Source organism: Dama dama, chromosome 23, assembly GCF_033118175.1.
Source record: "Dama dama isolate Ldn47 chromosome 23, ASM3311817v1, whole genome shotgun sequence".
Classification (NCBI taxonomy): Eukaryota; Metazoa; Chordata; class Mammalia; order Artiodactyla; family Cervidae; genus Dama; species Dama dama.
In genome coordinates this window covers 34,501,349-34,519,458 of record NC_083703.1, presented here as the reverse complement: position 1 = coordinate 34,519,458, position 18,110 = coordinate 34,501,349, and the positions used below count along the sequence as shown (strand labels likewise).

General features: G+C 39.8%; 1 protein-coding gene and 1 non-coding gene across 4 annotated transcripts in view; both read left to right on the top strand.

The window, feature by feature from the left end:
* Positions 1–18,110, top strand: part of ZEB1 (zinc finger E-box binding homeobox 1) — a 192,637-nt gene that overhangs the window by 129,138 nt on the left and 45,389 nt on the right. For all 3 annotated transcript variants that reach the window (XM_061126339.1, XM_061126338.1, XM_061126340.1), the window contains exon 2: positions 7,905–8,105. In XM_061126339.1, coding sequence (XP_060982322.1) covers positions 7,905–8,105 — 201 coding nt within the window. The remainder of the gene's footprint in view (positions 1–7,904; positions 8,106–18,110) is intronic.
* LOC133045368 (small nucleolar RNA U109) lies at positions 11,929–12,054 on the top strand. The gene has a single exon (XR_009690243.1). It is a non-coding gene; the product is annotated as a small nucleolar RNA U109 (small nucleolar RNA).

The following is an 18,110-nucleotide window of genomic DNA, read 5'->3' as shown; positions in this document are numbered from 1 at the left end:
TTATCAATCTTTTGAAGAGCCTGTAGTTCACCTGGGAAAACATATGGCACTTTATGGTTAACTATTTGATACCTTCCCACATTTATTTTATGGTCTGTCTACCTTGGCTCTCTCTTCTATAATTTTATAAATTCTATCAAATAATAAATATAGCTATAATCATTTTCAGTTTCCAAGAAAGTTATTTCATCCATGTTTACAAATTTAATTTGCTTAGATTTGTGCAAAATATTTATAAAGTTTGTCTCTTAAATTCCTCTTGTTTAGTCAGTAAGTCATGTTAGTTACTTCTCTGTATTTTAATATTGAATACTTGTGCCTCTCAATTTTTTTCTAGTGTTAAATGGGCTAGTGATTTGTCTGCTATTAATTATTTAAAGATCTGGCTTTTGGATTGATTTATTGATTATATAGCTTGTCTACTTTTTGATTTAATTTCTATGTATGCATTTTAAATCCCTTCTTCACACTGAGTTTTGTCATACTGCATGTATTACATAAGTAACAAGTCATATAAATTAAAAAGCATCCTTTTTATTAATGTAGAGTTTACCTGGGAAGGAACTATTAGTTATTGATAATTTAGCATGAATTGTTTTAGTCTATATACGTTCCTCACCTGTTCCTAGGACTGAATTTAGTTTAATCTGCTGAGAATTTTGCTGTTTAACAGTTTTGCCAACCTTATAGTAAATTATACAAACACTGGCTAAACTAAGCTCCCTGAGTGAGGGGGAGTTTTGATAAGGCAGGAAAAGGGGAAGTTAACTTGGGATGGTTCTTGGGAAGAGATACAGAGAGAGGGACCCATGGAGAATGGGAGAAATGCCCAAATAAGGACTAGAGAGGACCAAAGACGGATCCTGTGAATATGCAGCAATTTCTGTGCAATGAGAGAGGGGAGAAAGTAAGAACAAGGATTCTGTGCGTGGAGCAGCCCTCCCGCCCGCCTTGGCTCTCAGCTGTCTATCTATTAATAGCTGGTATCTGGAGGCACTGAAAACCACCAGCCCTTTTGTAGGAGTGAATTTCAGAATCACTGACTTCTGTTGAAGTTATGTTTCTCAAATTATTTAGAAAATGTCAGAAGAGTCTGTGATTATTGTTCATTGGGTACTCTTAAGAAAGATTATACATAGAGAGGAATTGAAATAAGTTACCTCCAAATTTGCTGAGCCATTAGTGTTTACTAAAATCTCGCATGTTCAGTGTTTAGAGCACTCTACAATCACTATGATGTCTGTTTTTAAAGAGCTTAAAATTAGCTAATTACACCTTGTACATTGTTTATTACATTGTTGTTGTTAAGTCTCTCAGTCATCTCCAGCTCTCTGTGACCACATGGACTGCAACACACCAAGCTTCTCTGTCCATGGGATTTCCCAGGCAAGCATACTAGAGAGAGTTGCCATTTCCTTCTCCAGGGGATTTTCCCAACCTAAGGATTGAACCAGCATCTCTTGTCTGGCAGACAGATTGTTTACCACTGAGCCACCTGGGAAGCCCATTTATTAGATTACTTGTATGTTATATTAAATATGCATACTCAACATAACTTTGTGCAGTAAAATATATATAGATAGTAAGTTAACATTATCTATAAATTAGTTCAACAGCCAGATTAACAAATATTGAACGTAGTATTTATGGACAGCACTCCTCTTTCCTGGAGTCATGCTGTTTGCTCAAGTTTTCTCTAACCGTAGTAGTAGTAGTCAAGTCGCTAAGTTGTGTCCGACTCTTGCGACCCCATGGACTGTATAGCCTGTCAGGCTCCTCTGTCCATGGGATTCTCCAGGCAAGAATACTGCAGTGGGTTGCCATTTCCTTCTCCAGGGGATCTTCCCGACCCAGGGATCGAACCTGGGTCTCCTGCATTGCAGGCAGATTCTTTACTGACTGAGCTATGAGGGAAGCCCATGTTGTGTGTTAATTGACAAGTTTTTTTATCTGGTTATCATTGCAGCTTTGTCTTAATATCTTCCTGAATTATCAGTAGAACTTAAATATACTGACTGACTTCTTCCCTGAGAAATAAGTAAGTGTGGGCTCACATTCAGTTCAGCAAATAATTCTGTCCCTACTGACTGTGTGGAAGGGGTAGGCAGTGAGTGTGTCTGAGACTATGCTCAGGTCAAGAGAAATATGAATCCATGATGTGACGGTATTTTCATCACAGTGATGTTGGCAATAATGGAAGTACTTGTGCCGTGTCTCCACCTTCCAATCTGTTTCATAGCACTCCTGCCTCAATTGTGTTGTTCTCAACATAGTGCGGACACGTGTAAAAGGCTGCTTCCTCCCTCTCTGATAACAGAGATCGTGACGCAGTGTACCTGTTTCCTAGGTCTTTCTTAAATTATGAAAGTAAGTTAGACTGATATATGTAGAACAGTTTGCTAGAAGTGGTTTGTTAGCTTTTAAGGACCAGTCTTGTGTTTTCTCCTAAGAGAAGTTTTCTTTTCTGCCATGTGCCTTCTCCTAAGAGCTTTTTTTTCTGCCATGCAGATGTGTGTGTTTGGGGGTTGGGGAAGGGGAGTGGGTTGTAGTTCAGCATGTTGTACTTCTTCTCTGGAAGGAAAAATGCCTTTGTACATCAGAAAATACGTCAAAACATGGCCTTTGCCTGTGGCTTTAATCAACACTTGCCGCCGCTGTCACCTGACAGGAACCGAAGACCTGTGAGTCAGACCTGACCCACCCCTCCTTTCCCCACCCCCCAGCCTCCCCCTTGCATACAGGAACCTCATCTGCTATGCAGCAGGATTATAAACAGGGACTGGTGGGGCATCTATTTATAAAGCCTTCAGATATCTTTCTCTTACCTTTGTGATGGAAGTTGGGATTGTATTGCTCAGCTCTTCAACCTCATTCATCTAATTTAGCTAGTTCTTTTATTATAATTGCACATGACTTAAGAAGTACGTACATAGTGCCTTTGATACAGTACTACATGCTATCCAGTATTGAAAATAGTATGTGCAAGTCCTGTAAAGACTTATTGATTATAATGATGATATTACTTCATGGGATACTGTTGGTTATATTATTTTGAGATTCTAATGGTTAAGTCTTTGAGTCATTTGAAAATGTTTTAGTGGCAAATTGTTAAGTATGGAATTACAGGGCCCTAGAATAGCCTAGACAGAGAAATACAAGTTTAAAAATATTTATCACTAGTGAAGAAATCTTCAGCCAGCAGGCTTTATACATAGTAGTAAAAGTATATGGGTTGTAGAATCAGGCAGACTGGGATTGGAGTCCAGGTATTCAACTTAGTAGCTACTTAACCTCAGAACCATTACTCAGCTACTTTTTTTCTGTCTGTAAAAAGAAGATGTAATAGTACCTCCTTCTTGGGAATTGTTGTAAAGGTTCAGTGAGATGCCACTGCTGCTGAGAGTAATAGCAGATACTTCTGTAGTCTTTACTGCTCACAAAATATCCGCGCACAGTGCATTTCTCAGTCATTAGCTCCTCACAACCACATTGTGTGGGAAACACTGTTAAATCTGGCATTAATGTTAGCAGATGACACAAAAGAATCACCACCAAGAGTCAGTGTATCCTTAGCACATTCTGGAATGCATTGAAAATTCTACCATTTTTATTGACATTTAAATTTCACATTGTGTATATTTATAATATGATATATAATTTTTATGTATTTAAAGATTTTAAAACCTTTATATTTTCTGTTTCTTTTCTTTCTTAAAATTTTATTATTTTAATTAAAACCCAAAAGCGAGAGGTTATGACCACCTGTGATTGTTAAAAATGCTTCTCTTTAGATAAACTATATTTCATTATTTTTTATTCAAAGGTTGCACACAGTATAGAGATATGGAAATAGATGAGCAGACAGTTGAGATCACTGACACTCATTGTCTTCTACAATTTATAAATGTCCTGCATTATTCTCTCTGTGTTTCTGATGTGGGAGCTGTGTAGTTTGAAATTAGCTCTGTGGATCCACCAAAGGATAGATCCAGACACACAGGCTTGCATGTTATCTGAGTTATGATAATTAGCATAAGTGATTTTCACTACTTTCTCTCTACTAAGTGACTGTGAAGCAGAAGACAGTGAGAAGGCTTATTGGTCTATTTTTCCATTTTAATCAACAAAATATATTGCTCTTCTGGATTTTTCAAGTTTTATTCCACTTATTCAAAATACACTTTGGGGAAAATTCACAAGATAACAGTAAAATATATGCAGTCTCTGTGTTTTTGTTATGTGGCTTATAGTCATCCATACTACAAAGGCAGCTTCTACTGGGGCACCGGAAGGAGTTTTGCTAGAGCCCTAGAAAGTGACAGATATTCACAAAGAGGACTTCAGGCTACAGTTGATTCAGACAGAATGAAACAGCTCAGAGTAAAAAGAACGTAATGAAAACTATGAAGCATGCAAGTAAATATTTAAACCATAATGTATATATATATCTTAAAGCCCAATTTTTGGAAACTTTTCAAGCCCCAAATACTCTTAAGTGTACATGTAAATATACAATCTAGAGTTAACCAGACAGCCTACAGCCAACAAAATTGATATTAATAAAGCTAAAGTAGAGTATATTGTATTAAAAGGCAAGAATACCATCAATGCAAACCCATGGCCTGCAAGATATTGAAAAGGTACTAAAACCTCCTTTTAGAAGTTAGTAGGAGTTTCAGCTATCTATGAACGTCCAAGCAGAGTGAGAGCTTTGCACTGAACCAGACCTTGCATGGCAGCCAGGTCTAGTGAACTACAGAATCAGTTAATCCTCAGGAAACATTAGCTGTGTTCAGATTTTCGTTTGGAGCATATAAATGCCTTTATATACTGTCTCAACTTTAAATGACTTCAGTAAGGCTTTCAGTCGGCTACTGATAAGGAGCCCTGAAAAGTAGAAACAAGACTAATAGCGTTTTACATCATTTGTCAGTAAGATCTCTCATTCAAGCACACACACCCCACACACTTCCCTGGTGCCCAGTGGTAAAGAACCTGCCTGACAACGCAGGGAACATGGGTGTGATTCCTGATCCAGGGAGATCCCACATGCTGCGGGGCAGCTGAGCCCATGAACCACAACTGAAGCGCTAGCCCCCAGGGGCTGCAACTGCTGAGCCCATGTGCCACCACAACTGAAGCCCGCATGCCCTAGAGACCATGCTCCACAAGAGAAGTCCCAACAATGAGAAGCACTTGTACCACAACTAGAGAGTAGTCCCCGCTCACTGCAACTGGAGAAAGCCCACACACAGCCAAAAAGACCCAGCACAGCCAAAAATAAATAAAATTATAAACACACACATTTGTATCTTACTCTCAGTTAAACGCTTACTCTCACTGGGAAACGCTCTTCCAGCTGCAGACTGTTCTTTGAGAATCATGCTCTTTACCTGTCACAGTTTCACAATTTACTTTGTTCGTGGCGTGACTAGAGTGGAAGGAATTCCTGTGTTTTCATAGCTACTTAAATAAGTTTTCCTTGGATTCAGCAATTCTACCCCTACCAGTGTATCTGACAAATTATTTAAGGAATGTCCAAAGATGTATTTATAAGAAAATTTATTACTACATTGTTTACAATGCTTAAACACTAGAAAAAAGCTAAATTTTGTCTACAGATGATTGGTTAGATTCTGTCTGTACAGTGAAATGCTGTGTAACCATTGAGAAGAAAGTGAGACAACTCCATAGAGCCTCGCGTAGAAAAGTTTCCGGGATATGTTACTACGTGGCACAGAAACTGCATGGCAGAGCAGTATGATGTGAGCCGTATGTGTTTGTCAGACGCGCGTGCACACACTGACACATAGGGCTTATAGTCAGTAGACATGTGCGGGCTGAGGTCTGCATTACAGTTAATAGCATAAAGTGTATAGAATGGGCTTCCCAGCTGGTGCTAGGGGTCAAGAATCCACCTGCTAATGTAGTACACAAGAGACGACGGTACGATCCCTGGGTCAGGAAGATCCCCTGGAGGAGGGCATGGCAGCCCACTCCAATATTCTTGCCCGGTGAATCCCATGGATAGAATCCATGCCAGAGGATACAGTCTGTAGCATTGCAAGTGACTTAGCAGCAGCAGCATCGTACAAAATACTTAGTATCGTGTCTGTGTGTGTGGATTAGTCACTCAGTCGTGCCCAACTCTTTGCGACTCCATGGACTGCAGCCCACCAGGCTACTCCGTCCATGGGATTCTCCCGGCAAGGATACTGGAGTGGGTTGCCATTTCCTTCTCCAAGTATCATGTCTACCTAGTGCATAAATTGATTAATAAATCTTGCTGTTATTTTTACCTTGAAAGAATGGGTTGAGGAAGGAAAAATTGGAGGAGGGGCCTTTTCTAATTTTACATGTTTTGTATTGTGTGAATTTTTTACAGTGACACTATTACTTTTACATTTACAACTAGAGAGAAAACTATTTGCTCTGAGGAACGATCTGGGGAAATGTATTTATTCCAAAGTATTAAAGACACAAGACTTGATATTTTTCCTCAGATATGGAAGAGTTCCTAATGTAGGCAGAAGGGTACCTCTGGTACTCTTTTGGACAGAGGGGTCTTCCCCAGGTCTGTTAAAGCAGTTTTTGAGACTTTTGGTTATTAGTTCCTACCTTGACATACACATCCCTACTTTTAGATTGTGTTTCTTCTTTTGTGTTCTTGGGTGTGTGTGTGTGTCTATGTGTGTTTATATGGGGAGGGGTGTGTGTGTATATATATATATATATATATGTATATATATAGCCCATGTCATTTAAGCATTTAGATGATTATGTTCTTTCAAGAATGATTGGAAATTTTAAGGGAAAAATGGAAAGAATAACTGAAAGCAATTAATGTTTAGCTACATGAACAAAGCTTATTTTTTTCCCCCTTCAATTTTAGCAAGTACCTGCAGATCGTTGAAAAGAGCTATTCCAGTGATCATATCCAGTGAAGTTCTAAATAATTAATCCAGTTAGAGTGACTATTACAATGACTCTGGAGGAAAAATATTGACTGGACTATGTTATTTGTTTTAGTTCTGTGAGCTGTGGTCATTCAGAATAATTATATATCTTTATAATGCTGGTGTTAAACTTTATTGAAGTTCATTGAAAAGGTAGAAAAGATGCCCATTTGAAAAGTGAACATTAGGTTTCTTTTTTGACTTGCATATAAACATTATTTACATATAAACATCACTTAAATCATGTCTGAATTATGTGGAAATTTGGTTATATTGGGTGATTCTTTCTAAAGTTGGTATGGGATTAATCAAAAATGCCTGGACCTAATTGACAACTTGAGAATACTGTTAAACTTGATGTTGCATTGCCGTTTTATTAGGGAAGATAAACTCTTCTCTTAATTTGTAGTACTCGAAAGATTTGAAGCCCTCATTCCACCTAAGCAGTATCATGTAACATAAGCTTTCTGTAACTGGCAAAGATGTTTGATGGAGTGTTTAAGAACACAGAATATGGAGCCAGGCTCCTGGGGTTCAAATCCCTGCCCTGCCACTTCCTAGATGGACAAGTGACCTTCCCTGTGTCTTGGTTCCCACTTCTGTAAAATAGGGCTATAAGCAGTAGGCAGTAGATGGATCCTCTGTTCATAGGGTTGCTAAAATGTTGCTGTAAGAATCAAATTAGTTATTCTTTATAAAACACCTGTACATACAATTAAGTGTTCACTAGGCATGGCTACTATTATTTGCCTTTTTTGTGTATCTACTAAGTGCTGTATGTATGCATGTTATCAAATACATTAGCTGTTTACATTTTACAGTCTAAAATAAACTATTATTGAGTGACAATCTATGTTAAGCACTTCTTAAAATTTCTTTTTACTAAGGTGTAAAAACTTATTTTTATGCTAGTTGGTTTTGATTGATTGTTTCTTGTTTGTATTACAGTTACAAATTATAATACTGTGGTAGAAACAAACTCAGATTCAGACGATGAAGACAAACTCCATATTGTGGAAGAAGAAAGCATCACAGATACAGCCGACTGTGAAGGCGGCGTGCCAGACGATGACCTGCCCTCAGACCAGACAGTGTTGCCCGGGAGCAGCGCAAGAGAAGGGAGCGCAAAGAGCTGCTGGGAGGACGATGGTGAGTTCAGTTTTTCTCATAATATTCTATTCTCTGGGTTTTTTTAAAAAGTGTATTAACTGAAATGATAAACTGGATGATAAGTTTGAAATGAACTACAGTTTATTTGTCTTGTTAATCCAGTGGTTCCCAACCTTTTTGGCACCAGGGACCAGTTTCATGGAAGACATTTTTCCATGGACCAGTGTGTGTTGGGGGGCAGGTGTTTCTGGAGGATTCTCATAAGGAGTGCGCAGCCTAGATCCTCACATGCACAATTCACAGTAGGGTTCACACCCCTTTGAGAATCTAATGCCTCTGCTGATCTGACAGGAGGTGGAGCTCAGGTGGTAACGAGGTGGAGCTCAGGCAGTTACACAAGTGATGAGGAGCGGCTGTAAATGCAGATGACGCTTCATTCCTTTGCCTGCCGCTTACCTCCTCCTGTGCAGCCTGGTTCCTAAAAGGCCATGGACTGGCCCATTCTACTTACCAAAAAGTAGTTTCTGAAGTAGAATAACAGTTATTTCAACCATACTTGCATTTAGTATATTGAGCCATATAATATATTGAATTTTGTTAGTTTTTTATAAGCAGAATCAAGCTTTTCATACACTATTGATATAGTTAAACCTGTCTTTAATTTCGTATCATGACCTCAAGTGGAGAATCTGCTTAGAAGCCAACAAATTATATTTTTGTATTTTTTTGTTGTTGTTCAGTCACTAAGTCATATCACATTATGCAACCCCATGGACTTGCAGCATGCCAGGCTTCCCTGTCCTTCACCGTCTCCCAGAGTTTGCCCAAACTCATGTCCTTTGAGCTGGTGATGCCATCTAGTCATCTCGTCCTCTGTCATCCCCTTTTCCTGCCTTCAATCTTTCCCAGCATCAGGGTCTTTTCCAAGGAGTTGGCTCTTTGCATCAGGTGGCCAAAATATTGGAGCATCAGCATCAGTCCTTCCAGTGAATATTCAGGGTTGATTTCCTTTAGGATTGACTGGTTTGATTTCCTTGTTATTCAGGGGACTCTCAAGAGTCTTCTCCAGCACCATAGTTCAAAAGCATCAATTTTTCCGTGCTCAGCCTTCTTTATGGTCCAACTCACATCCGTACATGACTGCTGGAAAAACCATAGCTTTGAGTATCTGGACGTTTGTTGGCAAGGTGATGTCTCTGCTTTTTAATATGCTGTCTAGATTTTGTCACAGCTTGTCTTCCAAGAAACAAGCATCTTTTAATTTCATGGCTGCAGTCACCATCCACAGTGATTTTGAAACCCAAGAAAATAGTCTGTCACTGTTACTGTTTTTTTCCCATCTATTTGCCATAAAGTGATAGGACCAGATGCCATGATCTTAGTTTTTTGAATGTTGAGTTTTCAGCCAGCTTTTTTACTCTCCTCTTTCACCTTCATCAAGAGGTGCTTTATTTTTTTTTTTTCAAGAGGTGCTTTAGTTCCTCTTCACTTTCTGCCATCCATGTCTTCAAAAATAAATATTATATGAGATCATGCCTCCTAGGAATAAGGTAAAAAATGGATATGAGGCCAGTTTATATGACTTTTACTGAACCCATCCTGAGTGCTCAGGGTCAGTGTTGTGTTGTTTTTTTTTTTTTTATTCTTTAGTGCAGATACACACGCACAGTACCTTACATAATCTATTCTAGAACACATTCTCCAGAAGGAAGTTAAACATCTCTGACCTGTAGTTTCAAAAGGAACAATATGCAAACTGAATGACTTTGTCCACCTCTGCTAATCTCCACTGTCCCTCAAAGATCATGAGTAGTGGTCAGGTTAGTGATTTATTTTCAAAGACTTTTTGTATTTTCTGAAAATAATTTTGTACAAGCCAGGAAACCCAAGTGTTTTTGTACCATGATCTCTCTATCCTGAGTTTTTAGTTTCTTTTGGTTCTTGAACTTCATACTTTCTGGAAGAGACGATCACAGCTAATTTTCATGTTCCTGGTTGCCTGCGGGATTTGAATACAGATTATGCCACATAGCAGATCAGGGCCCATGTAGACCAGCTTGACTGCATCCTCCTAGACTCGATTTGAGAGCTTCAGTTCTTCTTCAGTTTTTATCTTCCTGACATTTGGACCTTACATTGTCTAAACTCCTGTATTCAATCCAGGTTAGGTGATATTTCTCCTGCTTTTTATAAATATACTTTTGAAATCAGAGCAACCTGGAAGTTCCTTCTGAGTGACACTTTGCTTTTTTTATTTTCTTAAACTTTTCTTATGTAAAATATGAATAGATATTAAGGAGTTTTCTGGGCTGGCCCATGTATAAGGCATCTGGGAAGCAGTAAAATAAGATAATCACCTAGTCCCTTATTAACTCTTTTTAAAAAAACTATAGAGACCTCTGCTTCTAGGGAAATGAAATGCATATTTTTCCCTGTTTCTCATGCTAAGTACAGCCAGAACCTCTGGATATTACATGTAAACAAACCCAAGACTCTGGAAGGTGGGGAGAAGACGGGCAGATTTCCTAGGACCCAAGGAACAACCCAGTCAGTAGTGAGTCCCCTGGGGATCAGAACCTCAACACTTGGTAAGAAGAAGGCTGTGCACACCAACTGCTCTAGTCCAGCCACAGGAAGACTGCAGCCCTGTGGCCCATGCCCACCAGTGGGGATCCCAGGCTTTGGCATCGACTGAGCAGGGCACACACACCCCCCTGCTGTGGTGATGTCAGAGACCAACTCGGGAGATGGGGCTTTGCTCCCCTCTCAGCAGCAGTGACAGTGGACATGCCCTGGAAACCACGTGGAAACCTGGCCTTCCATTCCGCCTCCCCACAGTGGTAATAGGCATCCTGCCCTCTCCTGCTGGGAAGCCTGGTGAGGACTCACGGCTTCCACCCTGCACCACCCGTGATGTCAGTGGAAGCCATGTGGGGCAATGATAAGGCACCCTCGCCCCCTCAGCCAGCGTGGAATCAGAAGAGCCTGGTGGGAGCCTAGATCCCACCCATTTAGCCATAAAGAGCCGGCTCTCTCCCCAGGCAGGAATAGAGGCTGAGAGAGGAGCCCAGACCTGCCCGCCATGGCCCGGAATGAGACCCTGAACACCTTCCCACAGGAGATTTAGGGTGTCTGTGTCCCAGCAGAATAACTGAATGTCCCAAGTGTCATTTTCACAACTTACTCATTGGAAAATCTCCACTGAAGCAGAAAAGACAGTTAACAAGCACCAACACTGGGGTGGCAGAGATGCTAGAATTATCGGCATGGATCGTCATGATAAAAGCGCTTCAGCTCCCAATCGTGAGCTTGCTTCAAATGAAAAAATGCAGTCTTCACAGAGAAATAAAAATATAAGGAAGCACCAGATGGAAGATTTAGAACTGAAAAATACAGTGACTGAAATTCAGAGCCTCAGCACACAGACCCCATAGCCGTGTGGGAGAATGCAGAAGGCATCAGCGATGTGGTCGTGGGGATAGAGCCTGCGTCCCGTGTGAACAGCAGAGCCAGGCTGCAGAATGGAGCCGAGCCTGAGCCACTCCGCTGGGTCCCATGTGCCTGTCATCAGAATTCCAGGAGAGGAGGAGGAGCCTGAAATCTTATTCCAAGAAATAATGGCTGAAATTTTCCCAAATGCAGCAAAAAGACAGGAGCCTGCATTCCAAACAGGATAAATCCAAGGAGACCCAGGTCACAGTGTGTCATAAGCAAACTAAAGCCAAAGAAAGAATCCTGAAAGCAGAGAAGGAAGGTACATATACCTTTAGGGGGAAACAGTTTAAGTGCCAAAAATTTCTCATAGGAAATCATGGAGCCAGCCAGAAACAGGAGACCTCAAATGCTAAAGAAAAGAATTGTCTTGCACGTGGACGTGTCTGCTCCTCATTCCTTTGGAAGCAGGAATACATGCTATATTAAAAAAGGAGTTCTCGGGGCTGCCAGCCTTACAGTAGAAGTTGAGTAGTAGTATATTTCTCCTGCATTAAAAAAAAATGTCAACCCTGGGATTCTGTATCCAGAGAAGAGATCTTTCAAAGATGAAGAAGAAATCAAATGAAGGAATATGGAGAGGGTTTGTCCCCAGCACACCTTCCCTAAACGAATGTCTGAAAGCAGCCTCTGAATAAAAAGGAAATGACAGAAAAGAAATCTTGTGCTATCAGGAAGGAAGAAAGCACAATGACGAGAGTAAACATACGGCCACATGCAATAGAATATCCTTCTTGTCCAGATTTTCTCAATTATGTGTGATGACAAAGTGGAAAACATGAGTAGGGGTAGATAAAATGAATGAAATGGAGTAAATGTCAATACTTTCTAATTTGTATTGTGTATGAGCTCCCTCAAGTTATATTTGACCAAATCTTATGGTAAATTTGATACCCAAGTCACAGGGTATTAAGAATTGCACATTAATTCCTACCTGAACATAATTGTTCATTTGAGCCACAGTTGTTCAGTGTGCATTGTTTAGAGAACATGCTATGAAGATAGTGAAAACTAATTAAAACTCCTCTAAAAAATTAACCCTCAATTTGAAGATACATTCATTTCATAAACAGACTACATAAAGTGCTAGTTCTGGGCTTAACCTCACCTTGTTAAATAAGGTTTATGTGTGTCACACCATGTTCAAAACAATCTTGCCTGACCAGGTAGAACAAGCCAGTAAATGTAAAACCATTCCTCTGGTAAACAATGGGAGTTTAAAATTTCATCTGCAAAAAGATGCACAGCTGATCTGCAGCCCTGCCCAGGGATGCAAGGCTGCCCAGACTTTTTGCTGGACTATTGGTTCAGAATCCTCTGTAAATTAATTTAACTTCATGAATATCCAGGTTAGTAATTTTTAATGGTTCATTCAGTTGGTTACAATTAACCGACCTTTAATCATGCATTCCACTGAAAGTTTATGTAATGAGGCCTCAGATCCAGAGCACTTCTACCCTTGAATTGTTTTATGACTCCTCAGGATGGTCCTTGTGGCTGAATTTGAAAAATTATCTGTCACATTGGACCTGGTTGACCAAACCAGCCTGCTCCCGGAGCAGAAACACAGCACCTGAGTTACGGCCAGAGGAGCCGGCACTGGGGGCAGATGGTCCCCGGCCAGGTCCCCTTAGCTTCTGTGCTGTCAGGAGGCCCGGCTCCACTGCTGCTCGGTGTTCTTTACTTGTTGGTGCGTCCTATTAATCAGCCACTACCCAAGGTACAACAAGCAAAAAGCCAAAGAAGTAAGCTACAGGAGCCACACTGTCTATGCCAGTTGGTTTCCTGAAAGACTAAGAAAAGGGGGAACAGTGAAGAAAGCAGGCAATGACATTCACCTGGGGCAGAGATGAGCACGTGAAACTGGTAACAGATTTGCAACCAGAGTACAAATTGTCAATCTTAAGTGTACTGGGAAATATTATATGCTATCAAAATGTTAATTATGCCATAAATGCCTTTTAAAATCTTACCTGTGAATGAGGTCTCAAGTTAGGATCAAGTTCTTAGAAGGATTAAGAGAAACAATATTTTCATTATAAAACTAAATAAACTAAGACATGTTCACATCTAAGAATGAGATTTCTAGATTCATTAAGTCCTGTTGTCTTAAAAGACTTATAAACTTCACTCTTTTTTGGTAGGAAAGCTAGTGTAACTTGGCAGTGTTCCAGCATATCATACTTATCTGACAAGAGCTGCTTGTGGTTCAGCCAGAAGCTCTCATGCTTGTGTCAGTTAAACATTTTAAAATATGCATGCTCTTTCAGGACACCTGTTTTATAGACCTTTTATTCTTTTAGCTTTTAAAAATTACATGAAACTAATCCAATGGTATACAGTATCATTTAATGGACCGGCTATCTCTTAATGCCTTAAAATGATCTCGAGAGTGACTTAACCATTTTTCTGACTTGAAAATTTTTAACCTCTATAGAAATGCACACGTTGACAAAAATGCCAAGTCAGTGAAAACTTCTTTAAGATAAAAACATACACAAGTCTGATCTTACAGTTATAGCAATAAAGCTTTTTTGAGTACAAGTTATAATAAAATGGCGGCTTAGACAATAAAGAATCCACCTGCAATGCAGGATACCTGGCTTTGATCCGTGGGTCAGGAAGATCTCCTGGAGAAGGGAATGGCAACCCACTTCAGTATTCTTGCCTGGAGAATTCCATGAACAGGGGAGCCTGGTGGACTACAGTCCATGGGGTCGCAAAGAATCAGACACAATTAAGCAACTGCTGCTGCTGCTGCTGCTAAGTCGCTTCAGTCGTGTCCGACTCTGTGCGACCCCATAGACAGCAGCCCGCCAGGCTCCTCAAGAGTACTGGAGTGGGTTGCCATTGCCTTCTCCAGTTAAGCAACTAACACTATAATAAAATACAATAAATAATCTATGCAAAGAATGCCTCCATCACTAAATAACTCAGTATTGAACCAAATTATCCTCGTCTCAAGATTTAGCCTCACCTACCCTTTGGAACCTTCTTCAACCAAAGGTGGTGTGTGATGTGGAAAAGCTCACCACGCAGCTTCTCATCGTCTTTGTACTGCTGTGTCTCCTGCGTGCCACTTTTGCATCTATAAAATGAAAAAACTGGGCCAGATGACCGCAGAGGTCTTTTTTTTAGCTCTGCTCATAACGGGATCCAACTCCATTTGCACTAAATGTGCAGCACTAACATTTGAGTGACTCTAAATGCATAAGCATTATGAGGTGGCCCAGAGGGAGGAGTCTGGGCTCTACCTACAGTGGGAACCTCAGCTGTGCCCACTGCCCTCCTGAAAAATCCCAGCCAGTCAGACGTGTGCCTGGACGGAGAGCAGTGTGTCGTCACTCTACACTCCTGTGTCGTCAGCTCTACAACACATGTTCCAAGTATTGATTTCCAAGTTACTTAGGTTCTTGTCTTCCCCTCCCCTTCGGTGTGTCGTGTAATTCATTTGTGATATTCATTGTGAATTCATTGTGATCCCTTGCTAATTCTCTGTTTCATTTTATGTTCTGTCTGCTGGGTGATTTATTTGGGGGAGGGGCGGATTGTCCTGGCTGTAAAGGTGCAGGAAGACACTCAGAAAAGCGTCACACACCCCTTCCTGTCCCCGATTTCCCTAATAAAAGTGCTACTTACAGAGGTATGCATGATTTTGAGACTACTTTATGTATATAGTGTACTCTGAAATTGAACAAATCAGTAACTGTGTTGAGGATAAGGAGACCCAGGTTTCTCACTGTCAGCAGGAAGTTACACACAAGGGGAAGAAAGGAGGCTGGGATAAACCCTGTGGTGTCTGATTGGAATCAGAGGTATTAGTGTGATCTCATGGTTCTTAATGTCTATGAAGACAAGTAAGAAAGTACACACGCCTGCGTGCAGGTGTCAGTGCACACGCGTGTCTCCCAGCTCTGTCTGCTGAGAAGGCAGGGCGGCAGTGACAAACAGCAGCAGTAAGCGTATCCAGCGCCCAGATCGGCAGAATGACCGTAGCAGGACTCCTTGCAGAAATGACTGATTCTGGAACCACGGGAGAGGAAATGTAAGATAAGCCTGGAACACGAGTAAGAAAGTGCTAAAAAAACATTTATGAAGGCATATCAAGAGACACAAGAGCTAACTTGAAGGAACGCCCCATGGCCAAATCTACAACAATTTTGGCAGCAAAATAAATGATAGTATTGGATTATAATCTATGAAATGAAATAAATGTCAATGCATCCATATGGATATAAATACTTAAATACATGGAGGCGAAGGGAAAGCTCTTCCTTATAGTATAATTCTAGTTGTAAACTAAGAAGTAATCAGGGGAGTGGAAAATCACCATTAGGCAAACACCTTGGTAATTGTTGTGGGCAAGAGCTGTCAATGGTTGCTAAAGTTAGTGGGTGCCAATAACATGAGGAAAAAGATATTTGCATAATCTCAAAGTATTTCCCCACCAGAAAATTATAAAGAAAGGCATAATAACTGGTATAAAGAAGCCTGACAGACAGCATCTTAACCAGGTGATGAAGGTTAATGCCACCTTCATCAGGTCATGCTGACATCATGCCTTGGCTATTATAAATAATGCTTCAGTGAACATAGGAGTACAGATATTTCTTGAGATAGTAATTTCTTTTCCTTCCGATACATACTCAGAAGTAGGATTTCTGGATCACATGGTAGTTCTGTTTTTAATGTTCTTGGGGAACCTCCATACTGTTTTTCATAGTGGCACCACCAGGTTACATTCCAAATAGTGCACCAAGGGTTCCCTTTTCTCCACATCACCAACACCTTGTCTATTTGATGACAGCCTTTCTAACAGGTGTGAAGTGGTATCTCATTATGGTTTTGATTTACATTTCCCTGATGATAAGCGATATTGAACACCTTCTCATGTGTATTTCTTTGCCATTTGTATGTCTTCTTTGGGGGGGGGGAGAAAAAAACAGTCTGTTCAGGGCCTTTGTGTGTGCTCAGTCACTAAGTCCTGCCTGACTCTGCGTCCCCATGAACTATAGCCTTCCAGGCTCTTCTGTTCATGGGATTTCCAAAGCAAGAATACTGAAGTGGGTTGCTATCTCCTCCAGGGACTCTTCCCAACCCAATGATCAAACCCACGTCTCCCACATTGGCAGGTGGATTCTTTACCACTGAGCCACCAGGGAAGCTCATTCAGGTCCTTTGCCCATTTTTAAGTCATTATTTGCTTTTTTACTATCAAGTTTTAGAAGTTCCCTGTACATTTTGAATATTAACCCCTTTTCACTTATATGGTTTGCAGATACTTTCTTCTGCCGCACAGGTTGCCTTTCATTTTGTTAATCATTTCTTTTGCTGTGCAGAAGCTTTTTTAGTTTGATGTATTCCTTTATTTTTTATTTTTTTACTTGTGCTTTGGTGTCATATCTAGAAAATCACTGCCAAGATCAATGTCAGGGAGTTTTTTCCCCTATATTTTCTTCCAGGATTTTTATGGTTTCATGTTTCACATTGAAGTCTTTAACCCATTTTGAGTTAATGTTTGATAGTGATATGAGATAGGGCTAGCTTCATTCTTCTACATGTGACTGTCTACTTTTTCCAACACCATCGATTGAAGAGACCACCTTTTGCCTATTGAGCTTTCTTGGCTCCCTTGTCAAGTATTCCTTGACTTTAGTGTATACATGGGTTTATTTCTGGGCCTTTGATTCTTTTCCATTAGTCTATGTGTTTTCAATGCCAGTACCACATGTTTTTATTACTATAGTTTTATAGTATAGTTTGAAATCAGCAGGTGTGATACCTCCAGCTTTGTTCTTATTACTCAAGATTGTTTGGCTATTCAGGATCTTTTGTAATTTCACATTAAAGTTTAGGATTCTTTATTTTCTGTTTCTGTAAAAAATGCTATTGGAATTTGGATGGGGATTGCATTGAATCTACAAATAGCTCTGGGTAGTATGGATATTTAACGGTATTAATTCTTCTAGGTCATGAACACAAGATATCTTTCTACTTATTTGTGTTTTCAATTTCTTTCATCAGTGTTTTACAGCTTTTTAAATGAAATTGTGTTTTTATTTTTTAATTGGAGGAAAATTGCCTCACAGCATTTAGTGCTTTTATTTCCTTGGTTAAATTTATTCGTACGTATTTTGTTAGTTTTGATGCTATTGTAAACAAGTTTCATTTATTTTTTTATTTCTATTTCATATGGTATCACTATATAGAAATGCAACTGATTTTTGGATGTTGATTTTTTTTTTTAATCTGTATAGGTATTCTTTGATTTCTTACATTAGTATTTTATAGTTTCAAAATGCAGATCATTAACATGTTTTGAGAGACTTAAACCTCTGTCTTTCATTTTTGAAGGGAAAAACTATTGTGAATATTTTGTTTTTAAGTTTCCATTTGTTCATTCTCATTAATCAGGGTTACATGATTGGGCAATATGATTGATTTTTGTTGTGTTGCCCTTGTATCCTGCAGACTTGCTAGTTCTAAAAATTCTTTGGAGATTCTTAAGATTTCTATGTAGACAGTCTTCTCTTCAAATTGGGGTCATTTATT